At 33.7% G+C, this 15,263-nt stretch overlaps 1 protein-coding gene and 1 pseudogene across 1 annotated transcript; one reads left to right on the top strand and one right to left on the bottom strand.

The window, feature by feature from the left end:
• Positions 1-3,290: 3,290 nt before the first annotated feature.
• On the top strand, positions 3,291-9,552 carry LOC104217437 (lipoamide acyltransferase component of branched-chain alpha-keto acid dehydrogenase complex, mitochondrial). Its single transcript, XM_009767691.2, has 8 exons — positions 3,291-3,669; positions 4,442-4,588; positions 5,283-5,408; positions 5,793-6,166; positions 6,692-6,939; positions 7,112-7,200; positions 8,783-9,010; positions 9,130-9,552. The coding sequence occupies exons 1-8, from the start codon at positions 3,475-3,477 to the stop codon at positions 9,241-9,243; spliced, it is 1,521 nt and encodes a 506-aa protein (XP_009765993.1). The 5' UTR covers positions 3,291-3,474; the 3' UTR covers positions 9,244-9,552.
• A 1,177-nt stretch (positions 9,553-10,729) lies between these two features.
• On the bottom strand, positions 10,730-13,532 carry LOC104217436 (DNA-directed RNA polymerase V subunit 7-like; annotated as a pseudogene).
• Between the last annotated feature and the right edge of the window lie 1,731 nt (positions 13,533-15,263).

The following is a 15,263-nucleotide window of genomic DNA, read 5'->3' as shown; positions in this document are numbered from 1 at the left end:
AATGAATAATGTTGATCAACTAAATGAGATACGATTATTAAATTCATAGGTGAAATTAAGAGAAATATTTCTTATTTTTGACTCATCAAAAGATAATATCAACAACTACTATCAAGAAGAATACTTAAAAATTTTAAATGTAATGTTCTTCCACCATATAGAATCTCTAACAAATTTAACTATCTTATATATTCAACATCAATGTATGCATTTTAAGAAACAAATTTAAAATGATCTTTCTTTATATACCAGTTGATTTTGAAAGAAAAAGATTTACCCATCATATCACCGAGGGACGATTTCTCAAATGACTTATCGAATGATATGGAGATGTATTAGAGATTTTAATAATAATTTCATACGTTCATATTGGACCAATATATACTATTAAGCATGTGTTTATCCTCATAATTTAACTTTGGCCGTAAAAAAATGAAGGATATCATTTTAATTTGTCCAAAAATAATTATTATTATTATGCTTGTATTTTGCAATGATAATAAATAATGTATGTGTTCAAATAATCTCCAATGTTGGACTATATATTTGCCGCGACATATTTCCACACATATAATTTATGTTGTACATTCGAAATGAGTATGAAAATTAACAACAAAATGTTTGGTCATCACATAATAGCCAAAGCGACAAAAGAAAACAAACACCAAAAACATCCTCCTCCTTAAAAGTATTAGGTAAGATATGATCAATCACATTTCATATATCTGCATAATAAGTACAAATAATATCTACTTTAACTTAATTGATCAGCTTTATAGGTTCAAATGATATCCATTTTTTATTCAGTATTATACTAATTTAACGATATTGAGTACAATACTTAAATGATATTTGCATTTTTTCAAAAAATTGCTTTATAAGGAGTGTTTTTTTTTATTTTATATTGCTTTTTAATAAATTTAATTTATTATATTTTTATATAAACAATTGATTAAAAATTTACGTGCAATGCACATACATAGAAACTAGTAACTTCATAAATATCTCTTACATAGATTGTTATGTTTGATAATTTTTTTTCTTTCTAAGAATTCAAACTCGTGTGTGACCAACAATTCTAGTTGCATTGTAATTTCTAATTAACTATACGTACAATTTTCAAATAATTTCAGTACAATTTTATTTTATTTTGATTTCCTAAATATTAGGAATTTTTACATAGTACAAATAAGGAATACAATAAGGAAAGATTTAATAACCAAAATTATAACTCATTTTAAAATCCTAAATATTAGGAGTATAATTAAATTACAATCTTGTCCAATGTAAATTCAGTTTTAAAAGAGTAAAAAAGGTGAATGATATTTCGCTAAGGGCCTTCGTACTTTTAATATAGAATAGATAAAGATTTTTTTTAAATGTCTTGAAATATTTGGCATTCTCTTACGGGATATAATATTTAATAAACTATAGAGTGCTCCATATTTATTAACCTTAAATAATGGGTTGTATGATCACTTTCTTATCAAGTGTTACTGAAATGCGTCAATCTCTTTGTTCTTCCATATTCATAGGTCAAGATCTATTAAATTCTTATATCATTTTTGAATTTGAAATGGTTATTATTATTTAGGTATCATATTAATTTTTATGTTTAATTACTAAATTTGGTTAACCTCGAAAGTGTACATCGACAAAAAAATATTGTCAGACTACAAAAAAAAACTATCATGTGTTACTAAGTAAATTCTCCCATAAGAATATTTAATAGATAATATGTTTGTCAATTTTTTAAAATTTTTACTAAACATATATTTACTTATAAAAAATTTAACAAAGCAAGATTAAAATAATATTGAAGTAATGAAAAACCAGAAAAATCAAGAAAATCCGCCAAAACAGAACCAATCCAAACCGATATAGTTGATTTGGTTCGGTTTTCAAAACCGAACCAACCCCGTCCATGTACACCCCTAAGTACAAGATAATATATTATGGTGGCAAAATAGTTAAAAAAATTATCTACCCATATTATCCATTAAAAAATGGGCTGGATTACGAACTTCTAAAAACGAGTCAAATATGGATAAGAACCATATTATTCACTTAAAAATTGATAAGCAATGGATAACTAACGAGTTTAACTTATAAATTTGTAAAGCCTCAAATTGGGGTTCCTTAAGTTTGGGAGACTAGGAATTCTCCCAAAAGTGATTATATTCAAGAAGCCATGGATAATATGGATATCCATATTATCCGCCGACTAAACTATTTTTTATCTGTATTAAATATAGGTCAGAACGGATAATTTATCCGTTTTTATGCATTATCTATTTTTGACCCGCCCATATCCGACTTGACCAGGCCATTTGCCACTCTTAATAATATGATACCATCATTATATATCAAACTTTTAATTTTAAACATATCAATATTATGTGATTATAAACAGAACCCATTAAGGATAAAATAAAATATTTAGGTTCCCCTTTGTCCATAGATATTTTTTATTTTTCTCGATTTTTTTCTTTTCAAAAATGTATTTGTCTATGACATATTGCAATTTTTTTGAAAATGAGTTTTTCAAAAATCAAAAAGTAATTTTGACTACTTTTTAAATTTTTTAGACATAACTGCAATATTTTTTCAAGTGAAATATATATCCAAATATAATTTCAAATTCAAAATACTATTTTCAACTTAACTCCAAATACTATTTTTTCCCTCAAAAATTACAATCTTTATGTCAACCGCCTACTTGAAGTGAAATAGTTTTGAATATAAAATGTAATATTTCTTTTAAATAAATATAAAAAAAATAATACCACATGACTGGAACTGTTGTATTTCCCCAAGATTACTAGATTAGTACCGTAGGAGTTGCTTGTAAAAGTTGGTCAATGTTTTTTTTTCCGTCTTTGCTTGTCCTTTTCTGAGTATAATAATAATAATAATAGTAATAATAATAATAATAATAATAATAATAATAATAATAATAATATAATATAGTGCAAAAATAATCCAACATCATTTCTCGTTTTTGAAGCAAATAGCCCGTTTGGTCAAGCTATTTTTTGGCCAAAAGTATTTTTTTTGGGTCAAAAGTACTTTTGGTCAAAAATTGAGGTGTTTGACTTTTGGAAAGAAAAAAAGTATTTTTGAAAAGAAGCAAAAACAATTTTGGAGAAGGGAAAAAAAATAGCTTCTCTCCAAAAGTACTTTTTTAAGAATTACTTTTAAAAAAAATACATTTCTCAATATAAGCTGATTTTTGCACGGCCAAGCGGGCTATAAATCATGTTCAAAAAGTTTCTGAAAAAACCCGCAATAAAATTTACTCCACTACTGTAACTGGTTTTTTTTGTCAACGCAATAAAGAATAGACAGACAGCAAATGTTTATATTCAGCAGCACAGAATAGTTGTACTTGTCCACATTGTCTCACTTTCTTGATTTGCTGACCCAAAAAATAGTTGAACCCCACAAACAAAATCTCCGCTAATTCCCATTACTATGATTTGCCGGAAAATTAATCAGGGTAAGCTCCGGAATTCCTTCCGGCAGAGTATTTGCCGGTGGTTTCAGTCTTCTGTTGCACCGGTGGCAGCTCCGATGACACCTGTTAGTACTGTAAGCAGCAGTGGCAAGAAAATTCAGTCTCAACTTCATTTCTTTGGAAACTATACGACACCGTTTTGCTCATTTAAGGTGACAATTTAGTTTGCTTTTGTTTTATCCTTTTTCAAGATTATTTTAGGTAAGTGAGTGTGTTCATAAGCTTTTTACCATTAATTGTATGTCAGAGTACTTTGCTTTAGTAGTGGATTCTGAGTGATGTGTGCACACTTTTGTTGAACTTGTCAAACTGAATATTCGAAAGGGTAATTTTCCAGTGCTTTTTTGTTTTGCTTTTTGTTTCTTTTTAGTTTGTTCCTTTCAACCCCACCCCCTTTTTCCTCACATGGGATGTGATGAATATCAAGATTCTAGGCTATGTGATATTAAAGCTACATGAATTAAGTAAATTGGTTTCATACTGACCTTAGAGAAATGCTGCAACCTATATAGGATTGTAGATTTTGATGTGGCTGTAATCTGGCATTTTTAACCTTCCCCGGAGCCTGCGGAAAGCGGGATGCTTTGTGCGGCTAACCTTTATCTATTCAAGTAATAGGCAGAATTGGAATTTGTGCAGATTAGTTTCTAAAGTTGGTGTTTCTTTTCATCCAGTGGTGTTAAGATTAAGGATCATCGGTAGCGTTTTGGTCAGATCATGGAATTTGTTCCCTCATTTAATGTTTACTTGTTCTATTTCTACAACATGTTCTGTCTGTTTCGCATCAGTTCCTCTTGAACCTATCAAAAGTTCTTGAGGCAGGTTTTATGCAATATTTTTTGAGAAGTTATTTTTTCCGTAGGTTAGCAAAACTCTGGTTTCTGTTGTTTTTACTTATTGTTTATGCCAATATTTCTTTTGCAGTCGAATGTTTCCTTTCCTCTGAGAGGGTGTAGTTTTTCAACTCAAGCTGCATTGGATCTTTCTACTGGTGGGGTAATTGATGTACCTTTGGCGCAAACTGGTGAAGGCATTGCTGAATGTGAACTTCTCAAATGGTTTGTTCATGAGGTTAGTGGATGTTTCGTGTTAATATAATAGGGTATTTCATACCATACTGTTCTTCTTTAGTAAATGATTTTCAGCTATATTACTAAAAACATGCAATTGGACTCCCAACTGCTTGACTTTTTTTTTAAAATTAAACTTGATGTGAGGAATTTGAAGCCAATCATACCTTGAAGTAGAATTTACATGCATCTTTATGCCCTTACTTGTTTAGCAAACTGCAGTTGATGTTTAGCTCCTCATGATTTTGGCCATTACCCTGTTGGTCCTTATAATCTTCTCTTATTAGAAGTTATCAAGTACTACCCATTGTTTTCATTTGCGATTTGGCCGTACGAGTTAGTATATGCTGGATTCTTGTTTAAAATTCTCTTAGCCTTTAATGGCTCTGCCCATTTTTTATTATCTATAATTTGGTGGGATGAGTTAAGTATGCTGGGTTCTTGTTTAAGAATTTCTCATAGTCCTTTAATCACTTGTCGAGCAGGATTCTAACAGCATGGTATTCCAGCATTAAAACATCTGACTTGGGAGTACCTGCTTCTTTCCCCTCTTGTCTCTCTGCCTTTTTTCACTTCTCCTATTTCCTCTTGTTGGATTGCTGACTTTGCGCTGATTAGCTCATAATTACTACTTTACTAGTCTATGAAGCATTTTATATAATACATTCTGATGATTTTCTTTTTTTTTTGGGCAGGGGGACCAGGTTGAAGAATTTCAACCTCTTTGTGAAGTTCAGAGTGACAAGGCAACCATTGAAATAACAAGTCGTTACAAAGGAAAAATTTCTCAAATTCTTCATGTTCCCGGCAACATTGTAAAGGTACAACACACACAGTGCGTTCACTGTGTACCAACCACACTGAAATTCTTCTGGTATTTAATCTTTCGTCTTAAGGATTTGGTTGTTTAACTGCACTTTAATAATGAGATCAGGAAGTAGTTGGAAATGTTAATCTCATACTGTCAAATAGGTTTTTTTAAAAGAATGATGAACTTCCATCCAGTTTGAAGATACCCTCACATGTTTGAGCAAAGAAGATGGAGAATAGGCTCACTTTTAAAAGATCAGCTACATAGAAAACCACTTTTTATGTGTGGTGTGCTTTTGGAACTATGCTTGTAAGAAAAATTGAGCAAAAATGTCGTTCATAAGAAGAAATGAGTACTTTTTGCATTATATCATTTTCTCTGCCAAATTTTGTAGGTTGGAGAAACACTTTTGAAGATCGCCGTTGATGACATTCCTGAGCCTGCTGAGACTTCTGATGCTTCAGAAAAGATGACATCGCTGGACTCTGATTTTATTGGCTCAAGTGATATCAGTTCCGTGCCCGAAAAATCCAAGATTGATGGAGTGTCATCTACACCTGCTGTCCGCAATCTTGCAAAGCAGTATGGTTTAGACATAAATGATGTGCCTGGAACTGGTAAAGATGGAAGGATACTTAAAGAGGATGTTACAAATTATGCAATGCAAAAAGGACTAATTAATGAAGCACTAGAATGTGCACAACAAAAACATTCAGAGGTTTCATCTCTCATTGGAGGGGGATATGAAGATAAGACACTTCAGCTAAGGTTAGTTTCTACCATAAAGAGAATTCAAATTCACTAGCTCACTTTACTATTTCCATATGGGGTGTTGTTTTTCATTTGTTAGAGACGTTCTTTGAACAAAATTTTGTTGATAGAAAGCGTGTTCTTTGAACAAGTTTCTTCAAGTGTGTTGTGAAATTGAGAAGTACAGTACCAGAATAAAGAATCAAACTAGAAAAGCATGTGTTGCTTGCATGTCGCTTTTAATCTCTAGATTCAACAAATTTTAAAGTTGCAGTAAGAGTTCCAGATGAGCTGGTTACAGATTTCTTTTCAGTTTTCTAGTAGTCCATATTCCATACTACACAACTTTTTCCAGGTTTTTGTCTAAAGCTTCTAACAACTCTTCTCCCTATTTGGTGAAATGCTTAGATATATTTCTTACCCAAGTAGTTCTCCATCGATGTGAAATGTGTGGTTGCAAAATTTAGATGCATATTCCTTTACAAGGGAGGTATTGCATTCTCTGTTCTACTCATAGTTTGCTATTTGATCCTCACTCTACAGGGGATACCAGCGTGCCATGGTTAAGTCAATGACATTAGCTGCGAAAATTCCACATTTTTATTTTATAGAAGAGATGAATTGCGATGCACTTGTGGAGCTCAAAAAATCATTCCAGAATGAGAATTCTGATCTGGAGATCAAGCACACTTTCCTTCCTGTCCTAATAAAATCACTTTCCATGGCTTTAACTACTCATCCCATGCTAAATAGTTGCTTCAGTGAGGAATCCTATGAGGTCATCCTAAAAGGTATATCAATGCAAAATTCTTAATTTTCAATTTCAAGTGTTCCAGTGTTCATTGATAGTAAAAATAGCTCGCTTTACATGATTTTGTGTTATATGCTGCTACTATATTTCCTTTTCTTCATTCACACATTCTTCGTCCCTATTAATGATACTCTTTTCTTCCCACGACCTAGGGTCCCACAACATTGGAATAGCAATGGCTACTCCAAATGGTTTGGTTGTTCCAAACATAAAAAATGTTCAGTCTCTCTCAATCTTGGAGGTGAGTTGGCATCTGTTATCCCAGTAAATTCAAATCTTGCCATAGTCTACACTACTGAAATTGACATTTCTATATGCTGTTTTTACCCCTCATATAATTACATCTCCACATTGCTTGTTATAGTCTATTAAGCGTAGGAAGATATTGGAGGCTGAGATTACTAATAGAAAAGGTCTAAGAAGTGTGGAAGTTCCTTTTTTCAACAAAACGGAAGTGTAGAAATTCCTGGTTATTCTGTGGATTCTTGTGTTTGCGTATTACTTTAATATCATATGATGTGGGTACAGCCTTATTCTTTATGAGTGTGTAAATTATTATTGAAAATCAAGAAATAGAAAGAATGTTTAGTTTGATCTGAACAAATAGAGAAGTTGTTAAGATATATTTAGGAGGAATTGATGAAGGAGGATCTAATGGCAGTGAAGCTTGGCAAGTTTATTGATGCCTTTTGTGATTATCTTTGAATCGATCTGGTTTTACATGTTCAAAATTGCAACTCCTCTCATTTGAGTGTTTAAGCCAGAGAATAAGGTTACGATTGGAAGAGTCTCAGATGTGGGCATTTTGGTCCTGGTGGAAATTTTGCTCAGCTCGAAATGTGACAATTTCGAGTCGATAAAGATCATTATAGTGAAATGAAATTGATAGAAGCACTGCTTCTCTATTCTGTGGTGTTGGGAGTACAGAACTAGAAGATGAATCTGCTGTCACTAGTTTGAGTAACTGATGAAAGAGTTTCATATAAGTGTTCCAGACTTTATGAAATGGGAAAAAGGAGGAGGATACGTAAAACTTGTGCACAAAAGGAGTACATTGATAATTATGTTGCTTCCACAGATAACCATGTTTATTAGTTGAGGGATGACCGGAAATCCTTGGTTTAGTACATTTAGTGCAATATCTTGCTCGTTCTCTTCAACACTAGCAACCTCTTATATATTTTCTGCGTCTGATTCTTACCATAGTGTGGAAGGAAGAAATTTTATGGCAGGTGTAGCTCAGGACTTGGTCTTTTCCCTTTCCTCCCTTTTCCTTTTCCTTGACTTGGTCTTTTCCCTTTCCTCTCTTTTCCTTTTCCTTTTCCTTGTTGACAACAACAACAACAACAACAACAACAACAACCAAGTATAATCCCACAAGTGGGATTTGGGGAGGGTAGTGTGTACGCAGACCTTACCTCTACCCTGATGGGGTAGAGAGGCTGTTTCCGATAGACCCTCGGCTGTTTCCTTTTCCTTGTTGACACTAATTTTCAAAATAGTATCTTAATCAGTTCTTTTCAAGACAAGCAACCTGTCCACATTTTCTGCACCTGACCCGTCTTACCATAGTGTGAAAGGAGGCTGAGAAAACTTTTGACTATGAAATCTCAGAACGAGACTTTTCCCTCTCCACATCCCCCCCCTCCCCCCCCCCAACAAAAAAAAAAGAAAAAAAAGAAAGAAGAAGTGATAAGTGCTATTTTCCATAGTCCAAGATCAATTCCTTTTATCTTTTTGCTGTATCTATTTACACTACTAAATGCATGTCTTTGCTTCCTTTTGAGCGGAGTTGTTAACTGAATATATGTTTTCTGCTACAGATAACAAAGGAACTGTCACGACTGCAGAAATTGGCTAAGATAAACAAGCTTACTCCTGATGATATATCAGGGTCAACTATTACTCTAAGCAATATTGGAGGAATCGGTGGAAAGTTTGGTTCCCCACTTATAAATTCACCTGAAGTTGCCATCATAGGATTTGGCCGGATTCAGAAAATTGCACAGTTTGCTGAAGATGGGGATGTATATCCTGCATCAGTCATGACGGTATGTTGTGGTTTAAAGACCTTCACGATGCACCCCTCACACATTAATTGTCATGCAATGCATCAAAACCAGACGTTTTCGTTTCAGTATCTCATATAGGATGTTTCCATTTTTTTCAGATAAATATAGGTGCAGATCATAGAGTTCTTGACGGAGCAACTGTTGCGAGGTTCTGCAATGACTGGAAAAAATTTGTTGAAAAGCCAGACCTCCTGCTGTTGCACACAAGATGAATTCTCGTCCCTGGAAGTTGATCGGAAAGAATGTAAGTCTAGTCTAAGCTAAAGGCTCATATTGTTGGTGCCTTCCTTCTCATTGTTGGTGCAAAGATCAATTGGAGCTTATAGGTGTCTTGAAAGAAAGAATCACTAATCTAATAAACCACAGTGTTAGCATTCAATGCAACCAAGTTATTATCTATATAGCTGTTGCAACATTTCCTCTAATTTTTTGCTGTCATTTGTGGTAGTCAGCTTCCTCTTCTATAAAATGTTAGACCTGCAAACATTGTTCAAGTTAAAGGAAATTTTCTTACTAGTAAATCCGTTGCATAAGAGGGACATGTTATTGTTGAATCGAATGCTCTTGAAAAAAAAAGTCGTGCTTTGAAAAACAGTTGTTTTGTTCCCTAAAACAACAGTTTAATTGTTTCTGTAGTTCAAAAAGGTAGATGCTTTTTGCTGTTTAAAAATTTAAAAAATAATCTGGTAACACGACAAAATTTTGTTCTTCTAGACAAATTCAAATACACACATTTTACTTTTCAAAAAAATAAACCTAAAGCAAGATTTCACTAAAAGTATTCTAATCTTAACGTCAGAATGTTAGCGCGGCATGTTTATTGTTTGAAGTAGATTTTGGCTGTTTCAGCTTGACTACTGATTCTGTAGTCTTAGTAGCTAGACAACTTGTGAGAGTGTGTTCCATTGAGAATTCGGCGGGGCAAAAATGATCAAACCATGTACTTCAAGGTTGGTTTAAGGGTCAAAAGAGAGCCAGAGGAAAAAGAAAGAGTGAAGGTTGTAACTTATTAAGTATATTGCAAATTCCTTTAAGTTGTAGACTAGAATAGAGCTTCTTTTAGAGGAGGGATAATACTTGTAAACTTTTCTTAGAAGAGCACATTTCAGCAATCTGGATGATATTACTACGGCTTGAATCAAGTAGATGTTGTAGTTGTGGTTTTAGCTGCCTTTCCCATTGGCATTTGAATTAGTAAAGCATCCAAAGAGTTGCTTTAACTTTAGATTCCACAGCTATAGTTAAAGTCCGTCTCAAGCTACATCTAGTTCTAAGTGATGTTATCTAATCATCATTATGGGCTCTCTAGTTTACTCAACCAGGCTTATGTTGTTTTTCTTTCTGGACCTTTTCACTCTGCACGGGACAGAATCTTTGTTCCTGGCTAGAAAACATGGAAAACTTTGAAACTATTTTCCGAAAGTGAAACGTGAGGCAGGAGTAAAGGTTAGTTACCTGTCCATGGAGTAAGAGAATCTGGGATGACAAACACTATATGAAGATGATAACAACAACAACAAACCTAGCTTAATCCCATACATGGGGTCTGGGGAGGGTAGTGTGTGCGCAACCTTACCCCTATTCTATAAAGGCAGAGAGGCTGTTTCCGATAGACCCTTGGCAAAAAAAAAAAAAAAACACTATATGAAGATACTTTTAAAGAAATCAGTCACGAGAATTAGACACTTTAGAAGGGTATTTCAGGTATCAAAAGGTTCATCACCTTAACCATACTATGTCTTTAAAACATTTACACATTCACTAGAGGGCTTAAGCAATCAAATGAGAAAATAAGACACTTACAGAGAGTGTCAGCAACATCAACAGATATAAGTCACATCCAATCCAAAGCAGTACTAAACACAAATGATATAACTACTGAATTTAGCTTTACTATATATCTTTAATCACAACTTTATGATCGGATTCAGATGGGTCCAAGGTGATCACCCTCCAAGCTGACAAGTGCTAGTAATTCCTTCCCTTCCTCCTTATACTCTGTTCCAATCACAATGCAACGCACCACTGTATCTTTCTCAATTCTTGACATCTTCTCATTCATAAATATGGGATTTTCCCCATGCACATACTTATAATCTGACATCATCTTATTAGATAGGTAAATATTGTCTGCGGGGCCAGTTTTCAAAAAGACGCCGTGCTTCAAGATCTTGGGAATAACCCCTTCCAAGATCTCTCCGCGAAACATCTTGAAGGTAATGCAGCTGAATTCTACAGGGAAAAGCACATCACCAGCCATCTGTTCTCGAACTTTTCCTTCTCCAATGCAGTGACTGCTAAAAAGTAACCAAGATTCTTTGAGGCTTTCTTGGAAGCAAAATCTTTCAAGAGGCGAATGACAATCTCCTTCTGAAGCGTTAAACCTTCAACGTCAAGATTCTCAGCAGGGATTATTACGTTCCACGACAACCGAGATTTCAGAAACATTTTCAAATGACCTGTCACAAATCAAAACACATTGGGCAATGGTCAATGAAGATCGGGCTACGCTCACTTCGTATACACCGTAAGAATAAACAACAATAACAACAACATACTCAGTATAGTCCCACAAATGGGTCCTTATCCCTACCTTCTGAAGGTAGAGAAGCTGTTTCCGAGAGACTCTCTGCTCAAGAAAAGCAAATCACAGCAGTCGTGAAAAGGAAATACAGTGGAGAAGAATCCATGTAAAGAGCTAGAAGTACATCCTAAGAATGGAACATCAAAATACTAAGGATTTACATGCTATATGTACCTAATTCTTAGCATTGACATCTTTTCCTCAAGTTAGTTGCAAAAGAGTGGCTTGAAACATCACAGAAAACCCCAGGATATCACACAAATTTATTCCCAGGTGTTACAGTTTATCACCTAATACAAGAATGATGTTGGACTATAATAAGTGTACAAGGTAGGAGGCACAAAGAGGATAGAAGAGGGAGATAAACATAAACCATAATATATCTTATTCTGAAAGACTCCATTCTTATAAATTATAAGATAACATTACAAAGGGTGCTTTTATAGGTGCTACTAGTCTGTAGACATATTTCTTCACACCTCTTTCATGCACTCTATGAACCAAGCCACATTGATAAATGATAATATAAAAGTCTACCTAAATAATGCAAATTCATGCACCTAAGATAACTAAAAAGACATATGAATCTAGACATTTGAACATTTAAGTTTACTATTTTCAACAAATGCAGGAATCAGCTATTGCAACAGCTACAATGCATCCCTTCATCTCTAATAAGAGTATTTCAACCATTTTCTTTTCTGAAGATAATAATTCAAAGTGAATATAGGCAACTCTTTTTCAGCTAAACAAATATCATTAACATTAGTGAAATAGGTGTAATCGTGGTAAGAGAGAGAGAGATTCAAACCCAGTTTAAAAACAAAAGCTTACATAGCAATTCCAAAGGTCAGTATAAAAACTAAGTCCATATCTCTTACACAATGATTATGATCCAAAAAAAAAAAAAATGAAATAATTTGGAGGCAGCCTTATTGAAAGCTGCCTACGCTTTCAATATCTTCCCATCCTTCTCCCTACGCTTTTCATGTTGAAAGCAGCTCAACTTTGAATTTATCAAATGCCCTTATTTTATTAGTTTCCTAAATTAGTAACATTTTCCGACGTTCAATCAAAATAAGTGCATATGGTATGAAGAAAAATATCCTATAGCACCCAAAGATGTGGTCTAGTGGTCAATGAAGTGAGTTGAGAATTAAAAGGTCTCAGGTTCATATCCTAGCGGAGGCAAAAAAACACTAGGTGTAGTTTTTTTCCCATCTGCCCAAGCCTTGGGACATGTTACCTGACAGTTGTGCTGGTGGGAGATATCAAGTTCGAGGTGCGCGCAAGCTAGTCCGGATACCATAAATATGAAAAAATCGAAACTTTGTCTCACTATCTAACAATCTAAAATTTAAAAACCCTTTCAAATAGACTATCGAAGAAAACCATAAACTAAGAAAGTCATTTTTTCCCTTTTAATGAAGAAGTATACACATGGAAGCGGAAAAGCTCAGTCATTTCAGGAACAGCTTCAGAAAGTGCAAACTATGAAAGGGTAACATGATCGAAAAACTCAAAACAGCAAAAACTAAGAAAAGAACAAGAAGAAATTAAAAGGTCGTATCTTGGACAATATTATTAATACTGGCTTAAGCGTAAAATTATAAAATGGTGTCAAGTATAAAAATGCAGTTTTCTCTTTAGGGATGTCCAACAGAGAGAAAAAATAGAGGAAAGAAGCTGTAGAATTGAATTATCGATGCTTGCTAACAAATAAAGAGAAAGAATTTGAAAGAATTAGATAAAATGCACAAGAAGAAAAAGAGAGAGAATATATATGGTCGCTCTTTGGAAGGAGGAGGAGGGAAAGGACTAACCTTTGCTGTGGGAAGCAGAGTGGTGAGTTTGGTGCTACTCTTTTTTATATTTGGCAATCCAAACGGAAAACTTCTATAATTGGAAATTAACGGAGCTTTGAGGCATCCGTTTTGTTTCTCTAGCAGCGGAATAATACTAGTACTAGTCCTTCCTTACATGCAAATGTTGTGTCTACAGACTACAGACTCTTTTTTTTTTTTTGTGTCAACAAATTTAAAATAACTTACTCTATGTGTTATAAGGAATATTAAATAACTAGTAAGCATCTGCATATTTCCATTTTCTTCTCTACAGCAAAACATCTCCTCATTCAGAGAGTAGTAATCTGCAATAATTTTACGTTATATTTGAATTAAGATTGAAGCAGAAGTGAAAATGTAAAGCCTTTTTGGTTGAGTTTTCACCAAGGCTGTAGATAGTTTATATATAGCAACAAATGTACCGCAGTAGCCTAACTGACCTGACTTATAGGAATTTGAATTAATGCTGTATTTTGTCCCGGGCCCGGGCGTTAGTGGGCCTAACGGGCCAGGCCTCGCGGTCCCGGGCTTCGTGGTCCTGGGCTCTGGCGGTCCCGGTCTTCGTGGGCTCAATGGGTGGAACCGGCCCGTGACGGGCCTAAGCCCACATGGTCCTGTGCTTAACGTGCCGGGCTCGTGGGCTTCGCGGACCTAGCGGTTTTTTTTTTTTTTTTTAAGACAATTTCTTGTAGTATCATGGCTATATTAAAAATATATATGTAGTATATATGTATATCTAATTATTAAAGTGCTTGACGAAAAAGAAAATAACAAAACAATAGTAAAACACTAAATTGTCATGCATAATATATTTTCTTGTAGTATATTATATTGTATCTTATGTATATATATTCTCTTATATATTTTCTTGTAGTATATATATTGTATCTTATGTATATATATTCGCATAATATATTTTCTTGTAGTATATTATATTGTATCTTATGTATATATATATTCTCATATAGCCTTATCTCTAGTATATATATTGTATATTATGTATATATTGTAGCATAATATATTGTCTTGTAGTATATATATTGTATATTATGTATATATTTTCGCATAATATATTTTCTTGTAGTATATTATATTGTATCTTATGTATATATATTCTCTTATATATTTTCTTGTAGTATATATATTGTATATTATGTATATATTGTAGCATAATATATTGTCTTGTAGTATATATATTGTATCTTATGTATATATATTCTCTTATATATTTTCTTGTAGTATATATATTGTATATTATGTATATATTGTAGCTTATAAATAATTCTAAGTATAGACAAAGAAATATTGCGAAAAGAAGCTCATGGGTAGAAGCAATAAATTTTATTACCAAAAAATGGCATATCTTTCTTAGTCATCCTTCCCCCAATGGAATGAGCACAACAAGGTACTAATACCACCATTAGAAGGAAAAAAACTAAGGAAGATGTGCCAAAATACAAGTTACATATTATTCTATGTATTATCTCTAACAAATCTCATAAATCCTTCAAGGTTCGGAGGAGGTTGCGTTGGTGGTGGTGGAAAAGAAGCTTGTTCATCACCACTTCCGGGCGATGCAACAGTTGAAGCTTGAATTGATAAAATATCCCGAGCCATCCTTGCAAGAACAGGAAAATGTTTTTCCCTTGCCTTCCACCATTCCAAAAGATCAAAAGAGCCGTCTGGATTCTCCTTTTCAAGTCCCTGAGACAAATAAACTTGAAGCTCATTTAGATGTGAAGTTTCATCATAATTTTCACCTTGAGACCCCCTGAACTCCGTCCAAGATTTAAGAGCTTTTAAG

The sequence above is a fragment of the Nicotiana sylvestris genome, chromosome 1, assembly GCF_000393655.2.
Source record: "Nicotiana sylvestris chromosome 1, ASM39365v2, whole genome shotgun sequence".
In the NCBI taxonomy this organism is placed as follows: Eukaryota; Viridiplantae; Streptophyta; class Magnoliopsida; order Solanales; family Solanaceae; genus Nicotiana; species Nicotiana sylvestris.
The sequence above is the reverse complement of the archived record's forward strand: the minus strand, read 5'-3'. Positions and strand labels throughout refer to the sequence as shown.

Coding starts and splice junctions, on each gene's coding strand:
- LOC104217437 (XM_009767691.2), top strand. CDS start 3,475: ATGATTTGCCGGAAAATTAATCAGGGTAAGCTCCGGAATTCCTTCCGG. Junction 5,409..5,792: donor TTCCCGGCAACATTGTAAAG/GTACAACACACA, acceptor CAAATTTTGTAG/GTTGGAGAAACACTTTTGAA. Junction 6,167..6,691: donor GATAAGACACTTCAGCTAAG/GTTAGTTTCTAC, acceptor CTCACTCTACAG/GGGATACCAGCGTGCCATGG.